Raw genomic sequence first — 25,942 nt, forward strand, 5'->3', positions numbered from 1 at the left:
GCTTGTAGACTAAAGCACTTTGACTGGTCACAAAGATGAAAAAAGAGCTACATAAATCAGTCAGCCAGTGTAAGAGCTCATTGAGGTCTGCAAAGAGTCTCAGTTAGATACAAATTATTTTGCAAATTTTGATTTTTGCTTTTATTGGTTTTAGAAATTCAGATTACAAAATTATTTCTTAGTACAAACTATTACAAAAATAGTCTTAATTAGATAAAAGTAGTTGGGGTGAGTTTTTTTTGGTAAGGTTTAAGGAGAGAAATGTCAGATTGGCACAAGCTGCTGCACCTTTGCTAATCAACTCTGCCTTGTTAAGCAGCAGCAGGGTGGTTCCTCATGGAGCACATGTGCATGCTAGCTAATATAGTTGACTCAGGAGTGAACAGCTTCCGCTGATATAATCTCTGACTTTTCTGGAGTTTGACACTACTAAGGGGCGAAAACAGGCCTTATGCTGTTTTTTTGTTTGTTTGTTTTTTGCGTGAGCAAGGAAATTTCTCTGTAAATGTTCAGTAGTTTGTAGAATCCTTATTTGGTTGTGTTGAGTGGAATGTAAAGGTGTTTTTTAGTATCTGCTCTCAAAACAACACTTTTAAGTTCACATGCAGTCAGCCTAAAGCGGATTGATCACTTTAGGCCTTCATTCCTCAGAGAGATAAATAAATAAATAAATAAATAGTAAGACTGAGCACACAGCTGCAGTTTGTTTTTATCACACACAACCCAAAAACCAAACCTTTCACCCTGACATGATTATGGAAGGTAGGCGGGGTGAAAGTGCTTTGCCCTCGTGACTTTTTTTTTTTTTTTTTTTTTAATAAGTCTCATCTTTGCCTTCGGAGAGGAAAGCTCTTTCTGGCCTCTAGCCACAACAGGTTTGAAGGTCCTACATTGAGATTAAGCGGAGCTTCTTCCCAACAGTGACGTTTGTTGGATCCCCAGAAACTGTAAGATGCCTCTGTCCCGTTCGCTTTCCATGACATCCCTGACCGGGGTGCTGCCGGCCTGGGAGGAGGACGAGCTGCCTGTGGAGGACCTGCTGCTCTTCGAAGTATCCTGGGAGGTCACCAACAAAGGTCAGTTTCATCAGAACTGTATTACTTATATTTCCATTTCATACAGTGAAACACTCGATGTATCTTTGTAGTATTTATTTCATTTGAATCAGTTAGCTCATAGTAATGTGTTTGAGTCAATATATTTCAGTGTGCGTGTGTATATGTTTGTTTGTTTGTGGGGTTTTTTTAAAAAGTTTTTTTTAATGACTTGTGGCTATAAAAACAATATACAGAATGTATAAATATCTATGAATCAAAGGAATTAAAAAAACTTCTGAAACCATAATGAACAGTAACACATTTGTATCTTTAAAGTATCAGTATTTCAGTTTAAACATCACTTTAATTTGTATCTCTAATACCATGCCATGTGACAATTTCCTGTTTAAAAAAACCCCCCATCTGTCTGTTAATATTAGTAATATTTTATGAAAGAGTCACTCTTTGCCCCTTGAAGAGCAAATATTGAAATGCACTGAGTGTGCTTCCTCTGAAGAGTTAAACATTAAGCTGATGCTCATGTAGTGTCCTAAACACAAAAAAGATAAAATGACTGAATAGTGAATTGGTTTGCATGTGGACAGCAGGTGTCATGTTACAGTACTAATTGTGGCTTTAGCCTCGAATCACTGAGAACATTTTATGCATAGTGAAGATTTCTGCTGCTTGTTTATTCACTCTTACTGACAGTTTGGATTGTAATTGGATATGGAAACTGCAACTTTTTTTTTTTTTTTTAAAGATGTGACAATAGCACATTGTTTTATGTTGTGTTTAATTACCTTTAATTTCAAATTAATGATTCTAAAAAATGTAAATATTAATTTGAACATTAAGGTTCAGAGGTTATCAGGCACTCTGCTGTTTTCTCTGGCTTTACTGTTTATATGATCCCTGCTCTCTGATGCAGCTCAGACGTCATTCTCCACTGAATGTTTTGGTGATAATATCAGTATTTGTCTTTATGCTGCCTAGTGAGACTGAAAAACATTACCACATGTGCTTTGACCCCTACAAACCAGAGACTTTGTGTCTGCTACAAATGGCACCAGTGCAATATCAGCTCCTGGTAAAAATGGGTTTGTATAAAAGATCTGTTAAAGCATTTGATAGCCCCTGACTATTTTCAGTGATTTAGTGTTTGACTAAATGACTGAACAGCTGATGATAATGTATGTAGGTATGTTTTGTCTCTTTCTTTCCATTTTTGTGGATTTTTAAATGACAATCTGGATTATGTCTCAGCACATAATAAAACGTAATTTAACAAAAGTAAACCAAAAGGCAAAAACACTGTATAGAAAAACTAGGAACATCTTTCCTACTTCCATAAGAATTAGGAGACTAAAAAGCAGCCAGTTGCTGCTACTAAATGCATTTGATTATCTGATCTGGAAATGTGAACAGCTATAGAAGTAGCAGTAGTTTAATTATCATTCAGGTGTCTGTTCACCTAATGCCAATGAAGATGGAAATCAAAATTATGAGGAAGCAATTTTTGTTGCCCTTCAGTCTGGAACCGGTTACAAGGCTGCTTCTTGAGCAATTTGAAATCAGTCATTCTGCAGAGTCAGAAAGCATTCAAAACAGTTTTCAGTCTTAACCAGAAGTTGGCATTCCAACAAATTCAACCCAATGATACTCAGAAACTTAACCCTCTGGGGTTTAATTGGCCATTTTTCCATACTTTTGATTTTACCTTGTATATTTCACATTTTAAAACTGTTTACCTTGCCTCGTTTAAAATAATTCTTGTCAGCACTCCCTGTCTAATTTGGGATTTTTTTTTTTTTTTTAACTGCAAAAACTACAAACATGTTTAACAATCATTTTCATAACTTGAAATGCAAAATAAATTGTAAATTAAAAAAAAGTTATGCACAAGTTTTGCAAATAAAGTTATTTGGAACTACTTTCCTAAAAATGTAGCAAGGCGTCAGGCGTTTTTATATAACCATTTAAAACTATTTGCGGAATAATCAGGTGTTCTGCATCAAATAGTTAAAGTTAAAAATAAATAACTGGATTATGAATTAACGTAAAAATGGCGTTGACCCTGAGATTGCTTTTTACGTCACGTAGCTGCGCAATGAACGCAGTTTTTGTGGGTGCCAGAAAAAGCGGCATTCAAAGACCGAGAAAACTGCCTTTTTTCCGCCACTCAGAAGGGGCGTTCAAGGCGTGCCCCCCCTCCTTTGTTTTTCTGACTAATTAAACGGCGATCTTTAACGCCATTTCTTAACCAGACGGGTTAGGAAAAGTGGCAAATTGCAGCACTATTGGCTTGCAACAGTTAAACGTTTTTAACCTTTTCTTTCGGGACTAAACGTGCCGATAGTATTCAGAAAACTTATTCTAACTCTGGTTTTACGTGGCCTATCACACAATTTAAAAACTGGTATATAGATTGAAGTCCGCACTTTCAAAAGAAGTTGAAGGAGACTCTTGGCTGCATCTTCTTGCTATAGGTACAGTCTTAAATCGGTCATGTGATTTAGACCCCAAAGAGTTAACCCTCCACCAGGCCTCAGTTAGCATGTTAAATGTTAAAATTCATGACAGTCCAATTATAGAAAAAGTCATCAGGTATGGCTTGTTTGGAAGGGCTGTATGATCAAACTGTTGCTACTGTTACCACTACTATTGTTGTTTCCTTGTGGCCATCTAGTTTTCCAAAACACCATAATACTCAGACTACTGAGAATACTATGAGTATTCTCTTATGAGTAATCAAAATACTCAGGCTTTAATAACGTCAAGCTGTAACAGAGGTCATTCTTTACATGCATTTTTTTTTAAAAATTCAATTGCAATTCGAATGTGGAGGCCATGCCACCAAACACTGACAATCCTTTTTTTTTTTTTTTTTTCCTCCACAGATTGCTGTAGTAATGTGTTAGGAGTCTGTGAACATACAGACTGGTTCCTATTGGACTTTTTACAAGAATTTTAAAAGAAAAGTCAAGTCAAAAGTTTGAAACCTTTTGCAGTGACTTCAGGTCTTTTCACTTGCCCTGTGTGTCACTATAGTTGGGGGAATCTACACAGTCATCCAGACCAAGGCTAAGATCACTGTGGATGAATGGGGAGACAACTACTACATGATGGGGCCGTACTTCGAGCACAACTTCAAGACTCAGGTGGAGAGCTGTGAGCCACCAAATCCTGCCATCAGGAAGGCCATGGATGCCCTCATCCACAACGGCTGCCAGGTGAGGGATGGGAGAGGAAAAAGATTATCTGTGTACCAGTTGACACACCAAAACCTACTGAGTTGACAGGCATACAATTTGCTTAACCATAAAGGGGGACTAGTGGGTCTGGGGGTTCTCACCCATGAAATTAGTTATTCATCATTGTGAAATGATGAATATCACTGTCATACAGTTTGGGCTGCCCTGGATGTACACTGTGTATGATGGGAATGATGTGATTGTATTGTGATTGCTGGATGAGGATGGTCACTGAATGGTATTTACGCAGGAGGCTCAGATGCCAAATGCGTGTTTGACCACTAGAGGGTGCACATATGCTGATGAGGCAGTTGCAGATCATACTGTCAGAATACATTTCTTAAGGAAATAACAATTAACATGACTTTAGTAAAAAGCTACACTAAAGCTGCGAGGCTCCTTGGAGATGTTTAAAATGTTGTCTAACTTTAAGAGCAGATAGAAAATGTGTTTGTAAGAACGCAACTTGGCTGTATATTGCTGTCATGCAAAAACAACACAATATAGTGATCACTTTATACTTCAAATGCATGCATCCAAAATTTCTCTTAGCAAAGTGGCTATAACCAGAATCTTCATACCGCCTGCGCCCCAAGTAGGGTTAGGGTTAGGCTAACCTCAGGCTAAAACTGTTGCCACGAAACTGAATACATATCCTGGGACAGAAGCACAGAGACACTTAAATCTGAAAGTGTCCCTAATAAAACTGAACTTGTTCTTAATGCAGGTTCATTTTGGTCGCTGGCTGATTGAGGGCAGCCCCTACGTAATCCTGTTTGACATAGGCTCAGCAGCCTGGAACCTGGACCGCTGGAAAGGGGACCTTTGGGACACCTGCAACATTGGTCTGCCCTACCATGACCGAGAAGCCAATGACTCGCTCATTTTGGGCTCTCTTATTGCATGGTTCTTCAAAGAGGTGCATTATAAGTGAACCTAATTGTCTTGTTAGCTCCTATGCTGAGTTTTGGATTTATAAAAATAAATAAATCTCAATATGCATCACTGAGATGGTTAGCATAAGTAAACATGACAGCTTTCTTTTGTTTTTAGTTGACAGACCACCTTGGAGACAAACCTAATGTCATCAGTCACTTCCATGAATGGCAGGCAGGTGCTGGACTTATTCTCTCTCGCTCACGCAAAATTCCCATGGCGACAGTATTCACAACACATGCCACCCTGCTGGGAAGATACCTTTGTGCTGGGAACACTGACTTTTACAACAACCTGGACAAGGTGAGAGAACAAGAGAACTGCCTTACAGCAAACAGACACATAGTAACACTGTTTGTAGTTGGCCTGTAACTGTCATGGACACCAAGCCATTCCCTTCTTATGACTCTAGTTAATAATACAGGCAGGAAAATTTGTCAATGTTATATTGTGAATCAATGCTTGAACTTTACAGCTGATATGTTGCCTACAATGTGCATATTAGATTCATTATAAATCTATCTCAGATAGTTGAATTGGGTAGTACTTAAATCCTTTTGACCCTAATAGAAGGGGAAAAACATTAGTGTTTGTAAACATAGGGGCACTACAGTAGGCATGTTATTTATATTATCAAATCACAATAGCATTCACTTTTATATTTCATATTGTAGGGCCTTTACACTACAATATGAAATGCAAAAAATGAGTGAAGAAGAGAAGCCCACAGCATGCTGAGGCCTATTGCAGTGTACCTATGAAAACAGAACAAAAAGCAAAGTTCTTAAGAGTCTGTCTCCTGACACCTCACGTCCATCACAAAATACGCGTGCAACTCATACTCGCGCCTCTCTGCCTGCAATGGCCAGCCATAAGATTTATGCTCATATTTAATGGTTTAGCTCTTTTAGGACTACTTAGAGCATCATTAGTAATGTTGAGCTACATTTGGAGATGTCAATGCAATGTTTGTAATTGACCACACAAGCTAAAGGTCAATGTGGAGCTAAAGGTTACTCCTTGACCGAATGGATAATTGACAGATGATTCTTTGGACCATCACTTATTCTGTCGATGGAATCTTGTTAACTGAGAGTCAGAAAATGCAGCAAATATGGTAAAACAAAGCAGGATCATTTCCAGACTCACAAACTGTAAATGAACTTTAAAAGAGATTTTTTTTATTCATTTAATTGAATAATTAAATTTTATTATGCTCTTGTTTATGTTCACAACTATGCCTGAAATTGATAATTATACATACTGTTATAACCAAAACTTTTGTGGTCCCAAGAGGGTAGTCGAGATCTTGCTTTGTAGGATTAATGAGGATGCGGTGAACTAAACTGGTGCAGTCTCATCCTCATTTTTTTTCAGTATGTTTCATGACAAATGCTCATACTCGGACACTCGTGTCCTCTCTTGCTCATTTAAACATGTATGCACGCTCGCATCCACACACGGCATAACTCTATATTTGTTTGTGTACCTCCCTCTGTTTTGTCTTTTAGGTGTTGTATCGTTAGTGTACTTTGTTACAGAGGAAGCATGTCTGTTTGCAGACACCCTCATCTCACCCTCATTCTTTTCTCCCTCTTTTTTTTGTCCCTTCTATTCTTCCACTTCTCCGGTCTTTTGCCTAGTCTTCACCCTCTGTCCACCCCAGCATTATATCCACAAACGATAATATGAATAATATATATATATATATTTTTTTAAATGACTGCAACAAAAACATTCCCATGAGGAAAGTAGACCCTCTGTAGGCTCGTCTTGTTAAAGCAAATACATTTGGTAAAAAAAAAGGCATTCAGAAAAATATTCTGCTGCTCTGGGCAGGTTTAAAAAAAATGCTTGATAATTAAACATGTTTTGTCCCCTGAAGTAAAATGAATGTTTTTGGTTTTTTCTGTTTTTAAAAATTGTGTATGGCAGTTTAACATTGACAAGGAGGCTGGTGAGAGGCAGATCTACCACCGATACTGCTTAGAGAGAGCAGCAGTTCACTGTGCTCACGTCTTCACGACAGTCTCTCAGATCACTGCTGTGGAGGCCAACCACATGCTGCACAGGAAACCAGGTGGAAATTTTTCACTATACTATCTCCACAAGAACGTGGTTTTACGTCGTCTATTGGTTTTCTGACGATCCATGCAACACAGTCATGCAAGAAATGTTTTTACAAATCACACTACAGTCCTGTAGATAAATGCACATCATGATTGACTCATTTGTAGCGATAACTAGCAACAGTATCTTGAAGTAATCAGTTTCTGTATGATGTTCACACAGTCACATAATTTGCTCAAAGTGAAAAATTGGATAATCCATCACATCTGTCTCTAAAATACCTGGAGATACAACTGCAAGGTTCCTAGGACTTGACTATAAAACAAGCCCTTCATCACCATACTGGTATAAGATGGGAGGGGGGGGCTCTGAACTTTGAACTTCCAGGGATTGATGGCAAAAATGCCTTCCAGTTTTGAAATAAAATGTTGAAGCTAAACACAAAATAATTTCTATACCGCTGTCAACAGAAAATGAATAAAACTATCTTTTCCTATGTTGGTACAGATGTGGTCACCCCAAATGGGCTGAATGTGAAGAAGTTCTCAGCCATGCACGAGTTTCAAAACCTGCACTCCACCAACAAGGCCCAAATCCAGGAGTTTATCAGGGGACACTTCTATGGGTTTGTTGCTTTATTAAAAAGTAGTTCTGGCATCTCTCGAAGTTTGTTGTACTTCATAAAATGAATTGACAATTTCATTTTATTAATCTTTATTATCTCGGTAGTCACCTGGACTTCAACTTGGATAAAACCCTCATCTTCTTCATTGCTGGGCGCTATGAGTTCTCAAACAAGGGAGCAGATATTTTCATTGAATCACTGTCCAGACTGAACTACCTGCTACGGGTGAGGCCATGTTTGTTTTGTGCCTTTTTGGTAGTGTTGTGTTGTACACATCAAATGGAAACCCATCCTCACCGTCTCTGCAGGTCCACCGAAACGATGTGACGGTCGTAGTTTTCTTCATCATGCCAGCGAAAACTAACAACTTCAATGTGGAGTCACTGAAGGGGCAGGCAGTACGTAAACAGCTTTGGTACGTCCTGCTTTGCTGATTACTTGTAGCAATTAAATAATTCTGTACAGTACATCCATTTTTTTTTTCATTATATACTCTAAATGTGATGAACAATACCCGGGGGGAGGAATCTGGAAACCTGTTGGGATTTTTCTCCCTCACTGATCACTTGAGGAGCTGCAGTTTTTGGTAAAATTGTAAATCCCAGAGGTTTTAAAAGAAGGCTATAAAGAACGGCGCATGGATGAAATCTGAAATGGAGCCTGGGAATTGCAGGGCCTTCTTAGTTGTCTCTGCCATGTTGTTGTCGCCACGCAAAAGCAGAGGCTGTATGCCAACAGGTAATAAGGAAGAAAGTGCACTAATGAATGAGACAAAGGGGTGTTAGGAGAATTTATTTTTAGGCGCTACTGATGCTCAAATTCCCTGAACTTTTCGTGTAGCTGTTCGCCAACCTGTTTGTGGTGATCACCTGCACAACATTTATTGCTTCAAGCTTGGGCTTATCGACCTTTCTGGGCAGCCACGACACATCAGACAAATCCAATCTTCACTTGTAAATAGCAGACAGTTTGAGACAGCCTGGTATTGATCTGATTTGAAACACAAACCTGATTTAACTGCAGCCTGAACAAAGTGTTTACCTCCAGTAGGAAGCTGTACTGAAAAACTCGTCATTATCCAACATTGATTTAAAAAATGTGTACTTCCTCATGAGTGGTTGCTAAGGTGGGCATGGTTCAGCAAAAATGCAACTTAGGAACTTTGCTCCTTCCCTGCTTTAACTCTTAAACTCTAAATATTAATGATTTTCTGTTACTGTTGGTGCTTCAAACTAACAACTGCAGTGGTGATAGATTTCCTTTGCTTTTAACAGGGATACAGCTCATGCTGTTAAGGAGAAATTTGGTAAAAAGCTGTATGATGCTCTGTTAAAGTAAGTATTTCTACTTGCTGAGGTATTTGATGTTGATATCAAAGTGTTGTGTAAATTTGCAGATCAATGATGATGTATGTATGTCTTCTTTCATTAGAGGGCAGAGCCCTGATCTCAACAACATTTTGGACCGAGATGACTTCACCATTATGAAGAGAGCCATCTACGCCACACAGGTGTGTGTGTGTGTGTGTGTGTGTGTGTGTGTGTGTGTGTGTGTGTGTGTGTGTGTGTGTGTGTGTGTGTGTGTGTGTGTGTGTGTGTGTGTGTGTGTGTGTGTGTGTGTGTGTGTGTGTGTGTGTGTGTGTGTGTGTGTGTGTGTGTGTGTTAAACCTAATCTTTAATTCTACTTCCCCACCTTTCAAGTAACTGACTACCATTAGTCCTTATTGATGATAATGACCTAGAAAGATTAATATCAGTAAATTGTACCAGTGTATTGTTTCCCAAGACAAACTATGTTCAGCTGAAATCTTTACACCTAAGGTGACACTCTTGATAAGAAAATGTTAATATCTTTAAAATGTGGAAATTGGGATCTTTTCAACCAGCCAGAAACTACCTTTTTACTACATAAAGGGCCATGTTTATGGTTGTGCCACTATTACATTTGGGCACATACAAATTTCAGGATAACTTATTTCAACAACATTAAAGACATAACTTTCATTTTGACTCAAATGTTAAAGCTATGCTGGAATATTTTATTTTGAATTTCATATAACTTCTTGCTCTGTTCATTTAATTTGTGGGTCCTTTTGTAGTCTGCTGTTAACAGTATGAATAACATCGCAGGCTGTTGCAGCATTAGCAGAGAGTGCGGCACATGCAGTTATTCAATCTTCAATTGAAGTTCATACAGCACCAAATCACAACAACAGTCACTTTAAGGTAGACCCTACAATAATACATGCAGAGTAAAACCCAACAATCATATGACCCCCTATGAGCGAGCACTCTGGTGACAGTGGGAAGGAAAAACTCCCTTTTAACAGGAAGAAACCTTTGGCAGAACCAGGCTCAGAGAGGGGCGGGGCCATCTGCTGCAACTGGTTGGGGCGAGAGAAGGAAGACATGTTATCACAATAACGTATGTACACTCCCACAGTAGATAATACGGCCTCATTCTGCTAGCTTACCAGCTCAATGTCCTTACTGCAGAGTGTCTTTTTGATGGTTAGATGGTGTAACTCTGGACATTTATCATTCACAAACACAGCCAGACGCCCCCACCCCCCTTATCTTATTTCTGCTGTCCTTGGTCAGCCTGGATTAGATGCAGATAAACATGGACTGTCTTACTTTTTGGTGTTAGTGTGGTTAATTGGACTGATAAGATGCCCACTGATGCCAGGGCCACCAATTCATCCACGTTACTGTGAAGAAATCTCACATTCCACATGATGATGGGTCTTCTCTGGTTTCGATGCTTGATACCAGATTCCTCCTAAGATCTTAGGGCAGCTCTGGACTAGAACAGAGTCCAGCTCCTGCCAAGGATGGTTCCAGATCCTGACTTTATCTAGTTGATATCTCTCAACCTCTAATAACCATCTCTCAACCTAATAGCCAGCCCTGGTATCTGGAGACTGGACCACCGCCCTCCTGTAGGGCCTTTGCCTTTGAACATTGCCTGTCACACAATGTATCCAATGCCTATAGCGCCGCCTTACCCTAACCTGCAGGTGGTGGACCTACTGGAGGGAAGCCAGTGTAGCTTCTTTGGGCTGCATCTGACTGGACCCCATTGCCTAAGGGCCTGGTCACCAGGCACTTTTTAAAATCACTCAGGGGTCAATTGAATTCCTCACTTTTATGTTTATCTATCCTAATCACATACTTTAACCTCTTGGCTTGCAGAGGCACAGCCTCCCTCCAGTAACCACTCACAACATGCTGGACGACTCAGCAGATCCCATCCTGTCCAACATCAGACGTGTTGGCCTCTTCAACTCCAGGAACGACCGTGTCAAGGTAAACAAAACATTATGTCAGCCATGTCAGGTGTGATAAGATCTCTCTCGATCTCTCTATTGATGAAGATAGATATATATTTTAAAAATTAATAAAATGTGGAGAGATCTACTGTGACTACACAGTTGGTCTTTAATCTATTGACTTGTAGTTATTAAAAACAAACAAACAAAAACTGGCTTAACTTTGATGTTTTAATTTGTGCTATGCTGCCAAATAAGGACATGGGCAACTCTTATCTGTGTGTCACACTCTCAGGTTGTTTTCCACCCAGAGTTCCTGTCCTCGACTAGTCCTCTGCTGCCAATGGACTACGAGGATTTTGTCCGTGGTTGTAACCTTGGAGTGTTCCCTTCCTACTATGAACCATGGGGCTACACACCTGGTAGACTGACCATCCTCATGTTGTAGCCAGGCATACATGTTTCTACACAAATGCTTTATACTTCCCCTGTGCATATTGTTTAGGGCTTCTGTCTTCTGTTCTCCAGGTGAGTGTACTGTAATGGGCATTCCTAGTGTGACCACCAATTTGTCAGGTTTTGGTTGCTTCATGGAGGAGCATGTCTCGGACCCTGCTGCATATGGTGCGTGAGTGCATTCACACTCATGGGTGCACAAACACTGAATTATGTGTGTTCATCCTTATGGATTATGTTTTCTCTCCCACCTCCTCCTCTCTGTCAGGTATCTATATAGTGGACCGACGCTTCCGTTCTGCTGAGGAGTCCTGCAACCAGCTAACTCAGTTCATGTTCAGTTTCTGCCAGCAGTCTCGGCGGCAGCGTATCGTCCAGCGCAACCGAACTGAGAGGCTGTCTGACCTTCTGGACTGGAGATACCTCGGACGGGTCGGTTTCTGATTCTGAAGCCCTGAATAGTTATTTGGTTAAAGTCAGAACAGGACACGATCAGAGAAAACGGGAGTCTACTACTGAACTATATTCTGGTTCAACCAACAAATAATCTGATTTTATTACTGCTTTTGCGGTTTACCAGATACAGGTATACAACAGTGAACCGCAAGCCGCCAACTTTGGTTGTGCTAGGCTATTCCACTTACACAAGTCAAATATAGGGCTACCATGCTGTGGTTTCTGTGAACTGTGGCACAATGATTTTCCATTCTTCTTTTATACTGTGCCATGTATTAATCTCCTATATAGTTCACCCTCTCCTTTAACAGGATAACTTGGCATACAAGATTTCATAATTGGTCCATATGTAGAACAAAGCATGCACCAACTTTAAGACTACTTTCGTCGTTACTCAAGGATGTATTCTTATGGTCAAGATTTATTAGAGGTGGTAGTTCAGACGCCCACATTGCAAATCTTTCATTGAAATGTTTGTTCAGTTCTTAATGTATTTCTGACTTGTTTGACAGTTCTACATACATGCACGTCACCTGGCCCTTAGCAGAGCTTTCCCAGACAAGTTCAAGATGGATCCCATGGCCCCTCTGAAGGTAAGGAATCCTTTACAAGGGATTTTGATCATAGTTGTGCACAAAACTTTATGTAGAGTAAGTGTTGAGGAGAGGGTAGAGCTTTGTGAAGTGATTTAAAGAGTTTACTGTTTGTGGGGATTATGTCCGATCCCCTTTTGATTTAATATTGGCCTTAAGTTACCCTAAAAACCTTGGTCATGACCCTCTCTGTCCTCCTGAGACCCAGCTTAATCATTTGTCCTCTGTAATGGACTTTTTTCCCCCTATATCTTTTGACTTATTTGAGCTACCCTAATAAGTCCTGATGTGCTCAGAGGACATCCTGGCTTTTCTCGTGTGTTTGGCTGGCCTCTTTTTGCAAAAAGAGGCAGGAAATTACAAAAAATGTTAAACAGAAAGAAACTTTTTTTTTTTTTTCCCCTTCCCCCTCAGTTGTCATGAGGCTAGGACCTTTGCTAGCTAGCTGTGATCCTGGGTTACATTTACAACCTAATTGAAAGCATGAGAACTGTACTGGCATTACTAAATTCTGTGTGGTTCTTGTACCAAACAAGTTGATGCCATCGGATCCTAATGATCAGCTGCCCTGACATCACATGTGAGAAAGTCTGAGAGACTTGTCTGTGAAGGTTCTCAGTCATCCAGGTCATCGTAGTCAAAGGAGCTTGCAAAGAAAAGCGTCTGGACTTCTTTAAGTTGCTTGAAGACGTTTCACCCCTCATCCGAGAAGCTTCTTCAGTTCTAAGGTCAAATGGTGGGGAGTCCCAGATTTAAACCTAGTGGGAGTATCCCCCCACAGAGACCCTGATGATCCTCTAATCGCCTGAGACAAGGTGTGAAACTGGGTGTGGGTCCCAATCAGCCAGGGTTTCGGGGGAGTTCATTGTGAAACCTGGCCCCACCTTATCATGCGAATTCCTGAGGTCAGATGGCCCAGGATGTGAGTGGGCGTTAAGGCGTCTGGGAAGGGAACTCAAAACTGGATGAGAGTTGGTGTCGTAAACCACCGCCTCTGTTCAAAGATGGTTGCTCACAGTGGACATAGATGGCTTCTTTCACTCCTCTTTCAAACCATCTGTCCTCTCTGTCCAAAATGTGAACATTGGCATCCTCGAAAGAGTGTCCTTTATCCTTAAGATGCAGATGGACAGCTGAGTCTTGTCCTGTGGAGGTGGCTCTTCACCATTTGACCTTAGAACTGAAGAAACTTCTCGGATGAGAGGTGAAACGTCTTCAAGCAACTTAAAGAAGTCCAGACGCTTTTCTTTGCAAGCTCTTTTGTCCGAGAGAGTTGTTATGGTCCATGAAAACATCACTTGACCCTCTTCAGATTGTGGCAGGTAGATTGATTGCATTGTCGACTCTCATATTTGGTCTCTACATAAGCCTTGCTTCCATCTAGATGCTTGCTGAGGGTCATCTTGTTTTATTTATCAAGTTTAACACAATTCAGTCAGATTAAGAGAGACCTACAGGAAATGTTAGTAAACATCTCAGGATCTCATGTATCACAGTCTAACTGACAAACTGCAGTATGTGAGATAGTTTGTCTAATGTTCAGTACAACAACTCCAAGGGGAACTTTGCTGCGTCCATTCTTGTTGTCCTTGTACACATCCCACTTAAAATTAGACGTAAAAATCTGGCTCATGACATCGACAGAAATACTGATTTTTGTAGTGATTGGATATGTTGGGAACAAGAGGAGTACACAGGACTGGTGGATCATTTTGTGGAGCAGAGAAATCCTCTGCTTCTGAATGTGGAAAAGACCAGAAAGGTGATGGATTTCTAAACGAAGATGGTGGCTACACGTCCCGTGTCTATCGTAGGACAAGATGCCGCTGTGGTGCAGGAGTTGACATCCAGATACTTCTACATTAAAAGGCTGAATTGGAAGACCAACACAGAGGCTGTATACAAGAAGGGGGTGAGCATCCTCTATTTCCTAAGGGAGCTGAGACACTTCAGTATGTGCAGCAACGTGCTGGAGAATTTCTGTCAGTTTCTTGTGGAGAGCAGAGTGGAGCTGGTGATTCCAACAGACTGAACAAACAGATTAGGAAGGTTAGTTCTGTGACTGGCTGCAAAATGGGAGTCTGAAATACTACAACTATATAAATTTTGTTTGTTTTCTTTTCTTGATGAAGTCAACTGCTGTAACAAGAATTTCCTAAGTATTTAAGATTGCTTTTTAAATCCAATGTTTCTAAGCGATTATCAGATAAAAACGAGCATTTCATGGTTCTAGGCCAGCCTGCCAGCTTCCTTTTTACTTTATTAGGCTCCTCTGCTCACCTGGTAAGAGTTCACACACTAATCATAATTATACTATCTACTTCAACTTTAGATTAGTTTAGCAAATTCACAGATCTCTGTTTAGGAATCACTGACTTGCAGTAACTGGGCTCATTTGTCTCCACAGACGGAGGGTTTCCGGTATCCCCGGCCCTACTCGGTTCCACCCTCTCCTTCTGCCTCTATCCATTCCACGCCCCACCACAGTGATGTTGAGGATGAAGATGATGAACCCTATGATGAAGATGAGGAGGCCGAGAGGGACCGGATGAATATCAAATCTCCATTTGTGCTCAATGCTGTGCCAGAGGGGAAGAAGCAGCAACCAGGAGAGTCAAGAAACTGAAATGCTCCAGAGTAGCTATGGCCTTTACAGTTGGATGGACTTGACAGACAAATGTGTGCGGGGGGGGGGGGGGATCACTGCCTGGTTAGCCCAGGTCTACACCACAGTAATGACGACCCCCACATCATCACCTTTTGTTAACAATTGTTACACTTATTCTGCTGCCAGGCAATAAAGTCCACCCTGCATAACAAACTTTTTATAAAGTTTGTTGAAAGGTTAAATCTAAGTTCATCATCTGTCTTCAAATGCTAGCTTGCCAAAATAACTTTAGTCAAGCGGAGTCTGAAAATGCTAACTGAACATTACAGTTATTTAAAATAAACTTGAGTAGAACAAAGTGTCTGTCACAGGCTTTCCATTCGTTTGTTTGCATGAAGCGATAGTAGAGGGTTGCGCTTTAGGAGCAATTTAGAATAAGCAATGAATTTGACACTGTAGCCTTCATTTTAATTTTAGCAGACTATTTTTCAGATTAGGGAACGCAAAACCAAAAACGATGACATGAGACGAGGGACTGTCAAAGTAAAACAGGAAGTATAACACAGAGACATGGACTTGACACTGAACAAAGGGAACACTGAGCTAATCTGAAGGCCGAAAAGTTGAGGTTGGAAGGTCTGCAGCATTTGACTCTGCAAAAATTTGGTTACATCTGTAAACTATGCGTCTCAGTATCCACTGACTTTTTGTGATTGGACTTGTTGCACAAGTGACATTTGGAATCACTAGGATGATGCAACTACCACTTCACATTTAAAGAAGAAAGTGATGGGCGAAATCTAATGACTACTTATTGCCCTTTTTTTTTTTTTTAATTTTTTTTTAAAGTACACAATTTTTACAGTGCACTTTGGTGTTACCACACACCTCTACATAGTAGTTTAAATATGGCAATATAAGGGAACAAACTACATGACGTGATTTGATTCAAAAGACGCTTTGCTTCACTCTGGACTGAAATGGTTTGTATAGGTTTTGAGTTTTCCAAGGTAATCTTGTGGTCTAATAAGATTGAATTTCCAAGTAACCTAATTTCAGTTTTGTTTAAATTCTTGATTCATATTTTTGAAATCTGGAGCTTCTTGATTTTTTTTGTTTTACAGTGATTGATTATATACCTGGAAAAATAACACTGACCATAAAAGTAGAAAATTTGCCCCAAACAGTTTCAATGAAACTCTTTTTATTAAAACATCACATTTCATATTTAGAGAATTTATATTTACAGCTTCCTTTTCCCCCACACAGAACAAATCAGAGGTTGTTGTCTGGCAATGATACAAACATTAGAAATATTCCCTCTTCCACACTGGTAGCTCCTGGATATACACCTCATCTGCATTGTCATCAGCTAGAAGAGAGGAACGGTAAAAGAAAGTATGGAGTTGAAATTGAACAAAAAGAAGAACAAAACACATTTTGAACTAAATGCCACAAGATTTGAAATCTTTTTTTTTTTTTTTTTTTTTTCCCCTATTATTGCCTTTTCACTACAATCTGAAGTTGATTCGAACTGGAACAAATTTAAAAAAAAATTCAACCTCTTTTCTTTATTAAAGCATAAAGGCAAATTTGTGTCGCAAAACACCCTTCATAAAACTGCAATGACACAGCCATGCTTCAACTACCATAGTTCCCACAACTTGAACTCTAACACCTAAATCATCGGTTTTCTCACAGAGCTATTAAAGGACAGTTAATCTTTTTTTTTTTTTTTTTTTTGTATATTTGGTCGGAGTTGCACTATGACAGTGTACAGTATATGAGTTACCCAGTCAGCTCTAGAAATATCTACTTTGTCTCAAAAACAGCTGAAGTGGCCATCATGGCATCTTGTGATGCTCAAAGCATGAAAAACATACATTTGGAAAACGTATATATAACCCATAAGTCAAGATTCTGCTCTCACCTCCCTCTCTAGCCTGCTGTAGGAAATTAAGCAGAACAGTAGCAGCCTGGTCCACAGTCAGCTTCTCTGTGTTCTGACTACGAGTCTCTGACAATCAAGACAACACAACACACAGTCCTGAAGGTGATTGCAGGTCAAGGTCCGCCATGAAAACCACTTACTGTGTATAAACATGGAAAGTTTATTTTTTTTGTCTTTCTTTTGAATAATGAAAGTTAACTCTGTGAGGTCTAAGTCATCCATCAGTGTTTACCATAAACTCTGTGCAATCAAAATGTTTTTTCCCCCCACACATATCAAAAACCATTTAAATTTTTTTCAAGAGGTGGTGAAAGCTATTTTGCTTTCAAATTAGAATTAGAGTTATGGTTATCACCAATGATGACTAAAGGTTCTTTACATTTTTTTTTTTTAAATTATTCATTTGTTATTACATTTTACAGGATACTTTATTGTACCTAGGTGAAGAGTGTCGTAGACATCTCCTTCTTTTCGGTCCTCTGAGATGAACCTTCTTCCCTCTGAAAAAATGTTTTTAAAAACAACTTTATGGTTTATTTACACAACTAAATAAATAAATAAATAGATAAATGGTGACAGTAAATGTTTATCGTCACCCTGTTCCTATTATGTCAGTAGCTAGATACATACGGGTGCCCTTGAGGTACAGCATAGCCTGCGGGGTCCAGTTTCTTCGCTGGAATGAGCCCTTTATAGAAGAAATGGTATTTGAAGCTCAAAGCTGGAGATATTTTTCTGACTTTAGAATACTGTCAGAATATGAATAATTGTTTTGGTAATCTTGTGACAAAGCAGTTCAACAGGGGAAAAAATAAAATCAAACCAGCCGTACCTTTGGCGTGCTCCATGACTGGGAGATAAATGTTGCCAGTAATAAAAGGGTGAGTACATACGCTATTGTGACAGTCTTCAAACCCTGTCGGCAAAAAAGAAATGATCAAATCATGATGTCATCAGCATCCTTCATCTTCCTCACAGACCGACTCACTCAGATATGTGCCTTTATATTCACTTGAAGAAATCTTTTAATAATTAACTCAGTAACTGTGAAGCCTCAGTGAAAAATCATGTGTATATATAATATATCTGTGAATACAAAGAAAAAAGTGAACTTTTAGTGAGGACATCTCCAAAATTACTTTGATATTGCTGATTGATTCATCTTTTAGAAAGTGAGATATTAAAATGTTTAGTTAAGATAACATTTTCCTAAATGACATTTTCAAGAAAGAATGCATTTCACTTTTTTGAGGATGCAAAAAGTCCAGATATTTAAAAAAGTTTTTTTCCAATGAAACCTGTTTAAGAAAAAAAAAAGGAAAAAAAGAAATTCCTTCCACCAAAATACTGCAAACGTTTCATGCCTTCCACCTACCTTCATGGTATCACAGGTCCTGTAAGCCTGGCGCCTGCAGAGACGATGAGAGAGTAGAAGGTTCAGGGTAGCTGCTGGTGGTGTTTCCTCTGCCTCTACTTATATCCTCTGTGAACCTTCTGTGCTCTGTCAAGATGCTGCCAGCAATAGGTCATGCAAGTTTGATGGAAAGGGGGCGGTTAGGAGAGTGAATGAATTGTGCCACTAATCGATCCAGTTCCTTTCACAGACAGCTGAAGTCTATTGTAAAATACCTGTGAATTGAATCAAGCTTCTCTAAACACTTCCTGCTCCCCAGGGTGGTTTTTCAAAATTAGTCGGAGCTGCAGGCCATTAATATGAAATGTGGAGCTCCCTGGATGTTCATAACAACAGCAATATTCTCCTCTGTGGTAATTTTTAATATGTTTGCACCTTGCTTACTGGAGCAGTATACGGAGAGATGTGAGTTCATTTAATGAATCAAAAGGCAACATATCCACTAATGAAAGGAACAGTCCACAGCCTACAGGAGTGAATGAGTGATGTTCACTGTCAGTAATTGAAGAATCTCACTAACTGCCCTATTTCCCACATTGTAGCTAGTTACTCAAAGATGCCACCAAGCATTTGTGTGCATTTTTCAATATGGTTACACTCATGGGGTGGCTGTAGCTCAGCAGGTCATCTGCTGATCAGAAGGATGGTGGTTAAATCCATGGCTCCCACAGTCAGCATGCCAAATATCCTTGGGAAAGATACTAACCCCAAGTTGCTCTCTGGTGCATCCATCCACGTATGAATGTGTGTGAATGTTAGTTTGAAAGCACTTAAATGCATAGAAAAAAAGTGCCTGTGGATGAATGTGGCATGTTGTATAAAATGCTTTGAGTGCTCTGGGAGAGTAGAAAGGGCTATATAAGAATCACTTCATTTACTATTTACTCAAGGCAAACTATCTGGACCATTCTCTGTAATGTCAGTGCAGCCTGTGTTCAGCCACAAATTCTGCAGTTGCTGTCTCGTGGCTCTCCTGAGCATGACTATAAATGGCAAACACAAATGGACTGGTACTTGCATAGCACCATTCCACTCAGTTAAGTACTTCTAAGACTTTCCAGTGCGATTCCCATTGACCCAATCTCTCTCTCTCTCACACACACACACACACACACACACTCACACACAAACACACTTTATCTATAAGATAATGTCAATAGAAAATTGTACTTAGTAGTCAGTATAATCTTTTAATAATATAAGTTTGCATATGGTAGTGATAGGATGTGCGATCCTTAATAGTCTGCAAAGGCTCTGTGTGCATTCCAGAGTGCTCTGGCATTCACACCCACATCCTGGGAGCATGGGAGAGGGCATACCTTCTCTTATTGTTTTATGGTAGGATAAACGTAGCTATGTCAAGTTTTAGTCTAAGTGCTTAGATGAACTGTTGGACTTCCAGACCAGCAGATTTAGGGAAGTCGGTTATGGGGTCACACTCTGACTCCACACCCACACACACACACACACACACACACACACACACACACACACACACATTCCAATGTAAGGAACAAACACCCACTGATGTATAAATAAAAACCAGGGCAGTCTCAGAGCTGCGAGTCCCTGAGCCCTCACTCTCGTGCGAGAGCTCAGAGCTGCCCTTGCTAAGCAACAAGTAAAACTGTGTGTTTCTCCTCTCTGATTCTCAGCTGAAGAAGTGTTTTAGAATATATCTCTTAACAGATAAGGTAACTCTTTATTGTCATTGCACAGTCATACCTAGCACAATAGTACAATGAAATTGGGAACTGTCCCACGTTGGCACTACACACAACGAAACACAAGACAATACAGTAACTTAAAGTGGATTTTTTTTAAGGTGCAAGAAAAGGAATGACTTAATAAATGAATGTCTATTGCACATTATTATTATTATTGCATCCCATAGGATGCTGCATGCCCTCTTGAGACAGCAAGTGCTGAACAGGTCCTTCAGGGAAGGAAGAGGATGTCCAATGATTTTTTTTTGGGCCATATTAATGACCCTCTAAAGTGCCTTTTTTGTGTGCCATGGTGCAGCTGGAGAACCATACCGTGCAGTATGTCAGCACACTTTCAGTGGAGCGACGTTGGAAGACAATGAGCAGCTCAATCTTTACAACCGCCGAGGTGTTTGAGCTCCACTGGAGGTCTGTGTCTAACAACTTGAAACTGGACATCCTTTCCTTGCACTCCCTGTTGGGCTACAACACAGACTTCCTCTTTCTGAAGTCAAGTAGCAGCTATTTTGTCTTGGTGGTGTTGAGGTCCAAGTTGTTGTGTGGACACCAATTCGATAGCCAGGGATTTTAGTGCCGACCTTTAGCAGAGACGAGGCTGGGCTAAACAGCGCGGAGACCTCTGGCAGAGCAGAACCAGGACTAGATGGTGCAAAGACCTCTGGTGGGGCAGAAGTAGGACCAGACGGCACAGAGACCTTTGGTGTAGATGGAGTTAGCTGGGGCTGCGAAGGGCACACAGCCTGCTCAGGATGTTTCTCAGACTCGGGCAAACAGGAACCTTCCAGCTCGAGATCATGCTCAGGTGATGGAGGTCCCTCTGGCTCAGACTGTGGTGTGGAGTCCCTGGCTGGTAGGTCAGCTGACGCAGGAGGCTGGGTTGGTTTAATAGTCTCCGGTAGTAGGATAAGAGTGGTTGGGCCGAGAACTGCAGGAGGTGAGATTTAGCTGTGGCGGTGATGTGAACGAGGAGGGACTCAAGGAGTTGGGTCACTGCTGCTGCTGCAATGTGGGAAGGCTTGTCCACTGCTACTGTGATGTGGAAAGGATTTCCTGCTGCTACTGCTGCGAGGTGGAGGAATTGGGAATGTGGAGGTGATGAACAGGGCCAGCTCCAGGGCTTGGAGCGTCTCCTTAGCCTGGGTCAGAGAATGGGCAAACTCCAAAGCCACAGAGAGTGATGATTTTCCCAGAAAATGGGCCCTGGATGACTCATCTTTCAGTGGGATATCAGCAGAGTTAAGGATGATGCTGCAAAAACTCAATACTAACACACCTCAATCTGTTAGGATCAACATCATCACACATCCATCCTTTATCTTCAACACTGGCTCCCCTCAGGGCTGAGTCCTCAGCTCATTTCTCTAAACCCTGCTCACACATGACTGCAAAGCCAATTTCAGCAATAACCTCATAGTGAAGTTTGCAGATGACACAGCAGTGGTGTGGTCGGCTCCTCAAGTCAGTCAGACTCATAAACAGCTTCTTCCTCTGGTCCATTCAGATCGTCAACAACACTACCCCACCCACCTCACCAATCTGAGCCATGGTTTGAGTAGCCCCCATCACTCAGGCCAATCACACATAGGCCACTCTATTCAGTCTTCTCTTTGCACCACTTCCAAGCATTTTGCATCTTGTTTTGTAATGTGGGCCTTTCTCTCATTTTTGGATACATTCTCTTGTTTTCTATACTTTATATCCCACTTGATTGTATTTATTTCTCCTGTTTATATTTCTTCCTGATGTCTACTATTTCTATTTTGTTTCAGCACAGTTGGTGTGGACACCCAGAATTTCGTTGTACATGTACAATAGCAATAAAGGGCTATTCTTTTCTTTTGTTCCTTGTTTGTCCTTGTTGTTTTTGGTTTTACTGGTGTTCATTTGACATTGCATTTACCTTGTGATGTACAGGAGTGTTGCTTTTATCTTGACATTAGTACTCATCATTTTGAATTCTTTCTTTTCTAAACTGCTCATATTTTAATATTACTATTTGTAGACATTTTAAAAATAAAATAAGCCATTTAATTTGCCTATTTGTAGTTTTTTTGTGCATGTGTTCATCTTCAGCTACTTATGAGCAGTGTGCATGATTTGGTGTTTGTGTTTAGGAGATATATATAAAATCTTTAGTCTATCCAAGCTTTCTCAGGGCGTAGACCCATAGACAGGTTGCCAGGGCTAATACAGAGAGACAGACCACCATTCAAATTCACATTCAAACCTATGGGCAATTTAAAATCACCATTTAACCTTACCCCAGGCTTCTAAGTATTTATTTACTGCAATCTGAATCAAGAAATACAAGAACTTGACTGACGCAGAGTGGGGATAGACATCTAAACCTTGTTTAGCAAAGCTGCATTACAACAAGGACTTTTTAACCAAACTTTACACATGCAGGGATGGAACAATCAAGACCAGCTTTTTCATTTAGTTAAGAACATTTTTATTTATATAATTCTTTTCCAGATAAATATCACAAAGAGCTTCAGAACAAAAACAGTAAAAAACCAAAAGGGACAAAAGGTTTCCCCCAAAAGTTGTTGTCTTTTAGCTGCTTTGTAAAAGACAGCACAGACGAGTCCACAGGTCACAGGCTCAGTGGGAAAGAGTTTCAGAGTCACTGTGGTAAAAGCTTTAGTTCTCACTCTGATCACAGGGATCTGCTCGGGCTGCATCAGTGTCGAAGTTAAATTGATTGGATTTTGTTTTTAATATAGCACTTTTTTTCTCGACTGGAGAAACATTTACCGATTTATCATCTCCAGCTTAGAAACATCTGGAAGCTTCATGATATCAGTGATAAAAAAAAGTTCTTAAAGGTGCTCAAAATGTGCTGAAAAGGGAGAAGATTTAACAAATACAATAAAAGCCCTCAGGTGGAACGTTATGGCACATTATAGGCAAGAGAGGTGGAAGAGGACCTGTACTGGGAAACAACACAGGAAAGGACTGTTCAGACAGATATAAGGAGAACCAATCCAAAGCAGACCCAGATACAAGCACCACGCATGTAGTAGTCAGCAGTTTGAAGAGGTCAGGTCAAACAAAACAGAACATTGTTCTTCATCATTGGATCAAAGGAGGAAGACCTGTTCCAGTTAAATGAGCTTGATTAAAAACGGACTGAAAATGATCCAGAAAGCTGTATTTGTCCAAAACAGCTGTAAGCTTTTAGCCACACCCTTCTCTAACATCTTTGCAATAAAAATAATTTTAGATTGTCCTGTAAATGAGAGAAACTTGTTAAGCTTGTTTTTCTGTTTGCTTTTTAAGTGGCGGGATTCTTAAAATGAGTAGGCACTTAGACAATGAAGTGCTAACTATACAATTAAACATGTCAAAATCTTTCTATAATGCAGCATTTTTAATCGACGCAGGTGAATGTATAAATGAGTTGAGCTCAACAAATGCTCCACTTTTTGACAAGAACACTTTAAACTGCAAATCCTGTCATTTGTCTAAAGTAAAGATTTTGAAACAGGAGCTGACCTCACTTTGACACGATATATGTTATCTGAAATGGAAAGAAGATTGTAAAACCACTGTTGGTCAGTGTGAAGGAATAAGACTGTTCAAAAGCAGGGAATTTCACAGCCGCACAGGAATGTAAGATGCAAGCGCTAACCACACAGTTAACAGTCTTTTCATGCACATGAAAATATATATCTGATGGGGAATTTATCAGAGTACTTGATGGGCAACACAAATATACCCTGAGAAAAAAGAAGCATATTAGCAGGTGCCCTTTCCAAGAGTTGAGGTGTTGTAACTAAAATAGTTACCATCATCAGGCGAGAATATTTTGATTTTTGATTTATTAGTAGCAGAACAATCTTCCATTTAGTCTGAGTGCTGGATTTCTATTTTCCTCTCAGAGGCAAGAACTTTCCACATGTAGGGAACCTTGCTCAGAAGATGCTAGCTCTCTTTCATTCAACCTTTTTATGTAAACAAACATTTTTCAGAGATAAAGTTTAACAAATCCATACACTGAGATACTGAAGACATTTAAAACTGACTTTAACCTCACTTAAGACCCGAACTCTTCCATGGCATGCATTTTTAATTTCTCTTTGATATTTGGGCATGTTGGAACATGATGAATGTAAAAACAATGAATTTCCAGATTTGTTTTTTTACCTATTTTTTGTTTTTGAGAAAAAGTAGATCCACATATGAAGACATATGTTTAAAATTTCAATAGAACACTGGCAGTATGATGTCCTAGTAAGTGGATATCAGGCCCTTGTAGAGCCCTTGTATTATTTTGGTCTAGACATCCCAAAATGTGGTGTTGGATGTCCACATATGTGGACGCCAGGTCCTAGGAGGTTAATGCACATTTTCAAGCCTAAAATAGCCTAGATTTTTCTCACTCATTTTGTTCACAATTGTTTTGGAAATATTGATCAAATAATGATTAAATGTTGGCATTTTTACTCGTGAAATCTAAATTAAACAATAAAATAAATATTGAGCAGGCTTGAGTTTAGTTATTGGTGTGGCCCTCTTATGTCTTGTGTGTTCTTATACCTTTATAAAATGAATTACTTACCCCGGTTTATGGTGTATAATGGTGACAAAGACATTGAACATACACTACATTTTAGTGTAGATTAAGCTTTAGGGGTGTAAGTTAGTTATCTAAAGTGTTACCTTAGATAAATCAGTATACTGACTGCGGGCATGGGCTGTTGAATGATTCTTATGTGCACATCTCATAAACATGAGAATAACTTTTTGTGCACACCTATTTCAGCTAAGAATATTTGTTCACACATATTAGTGAATTAGGCCCAAAAACCTTAGAATAGATTCAAGTGTTGCTTTTTTTGATCATTGTCATGTCAACACTGAAAACAATGTGAGCAGTGGATTCAAAACACTGAAAAAGCCTCACAGGGGAAATAATTTTAGAAACCTACTCGCTTATCCAACTCAGTGTTTTGGGGGCTTGAGCCTATTCCACATGCTGTCCCCTTTGGTGGAAGCAAACAGGAAAAGGTTATAAAAAGTAATACGGATGGCAAAAATACTATTCAATATTTACTGCAAAATATTTGAGTACTCTTTGAAGACACTCCACAACACTGTCAAAAAAATGCACATAGTTGTGCCACACTTGTGGTGCCTTAGCTTTATCTGGCCCTGCTGGGGAAAGTTTCCTTTTTTATTTTGTAATAGTATTTTTTCAGTTCCACACAGAAGTGTTGGCTTTGTAGCTTTCTCTTATTTATTTAGCAACATCTAATATCACAGGCCTGATGCCTATAGTTAGTAGCATGTTATCTTCTGTTTAAATGTCCAACAGCAGTCACCCAACAACATTTTCTACTACCGGTAATTAAAAAAAACAAGTAAATCATAAATGTAATGCTCAAAAAAAGGCAGAAATAATTTAAACTTTTGTTGTATTTTTAAATCCTAGCTCTCAAAGAGTATATGATTTTGGTATAAAACCATTTTGTGCGTCAGTAAGGATTTTCAATTTGAATATTAATTAATCAAGATTCAGTGTGTGCTTAACTTTTGTGT

The 25,942-nt window shown here is 39.7% G+C and overlaps 2 protein-coding genes across 4 annotated transcripts; one reads left to right on the plus strand and one right to left on the minus strand.

Moving 5' to 3' along the window:
• The first annotated feature begins 309 nt into the window (after nucleotides 1-309).
• Nucleotides 310-18,051, plus strand: gys2 (glycogen synthase 2). 2 transcript variants are annotated; one of them, XR_014869160.1, is made up of 17 exons: nucleotides 310-1,076; nucleotides 4,089-4,270; nucleotides 5,019-5,210; nucleotides 5,345-5,530; nucleotides 7,163-7,307; nucleotides 7,805-7,922; nucleotides 8,027-8,147; nucleotides 8,231-8,337; nucleotides 9,197-9,256; nucleotides 9,354-9,432; nucleotides 11,117-11,230; nucleotides 11,489-11,615; nucleotides 11,722-11,817; nucleotides 11,918-12,081; nucleotides 12,618-12,698; nucleotides 14,513-14,610; nucleotides 15,106-15,221. XR_014869160.1 is itself a non-coding variant. In XM_085131816.1 (16 exons), the coding sequence occupies exons 1-16, from the start codon at nucleotides 953-955 to the stop codon at nucleotides 15,322-15,324; spliced, it is 2,115 nt and encodes a 704-aa protein (XP_084987942.1). In that variant the 5' UTR covers nucleotides 310-952; the 3' UTR covers nucleotides 15,325-18,051. The 2 variants fall into 2 exon arrangements, 1 of the variants encoding a protein (XP_084987942.1); XM_085131816.1 differs by lacking the exon at nucleotides 14,513-14,610 and having other exon boundaries at nucleotides 15,106-18,051.
• On the minus strand, nucleotides 16,561-25,909 carry spx (spexin hormone). 2 transcript variants are annotated; one of them, XM_085131827.1, is made up of 6 exons: nucleotides 18,633-25,909; nucleotides 18,090-18,173; nucleotides 17,888-17,945; nucleotides 17,695-17,757; nucleotides 17,237-17,323; nucleotides 16,561-16,678 (listed from the first exon to the last, which is right to left on the minus strand). In XM_085131827.1, the coding sequence occupies exons 1-6, from the start codon at nucleotides 18,636-18,638 to the stop codon at nucleotides 16,614-16,616; spliced, it is 363 nt and encodes a 120-aa protein (XP_084987953.1). In that variant the 5' UTR covers nucleotides 18,639-25,909; the 3' UTR covers nucleotides 16,561-16,613. The 2 variants fall into 2 exon arrangements, with proteins under 2 accessions (XP_084987953.1, XP_084987952.1); XM_085131826.1 differs by lacking the exon at nucleotides 16,561-16,678 and having other exon boundaries at nucleotides 17,151-17,323.
• Nucleotides 25,910-25,942: the final 33 nt, after the last annotated feature.

The sequence above is a fragment of the Neolamprologus multifasciatus genome, chromosome 15, assembly GCF_963576455.1.
Source record: "Neolamprologus multifasciatus chromosome 15, fNeoMul1.2, whole genome shotgun sequence".
NCBI lineage: Eukaryota > Metazoa > Chordata > Actinopteri > Cichliformes > Cichlidae > Neolamprologus > Neolamprologus multifasciatus.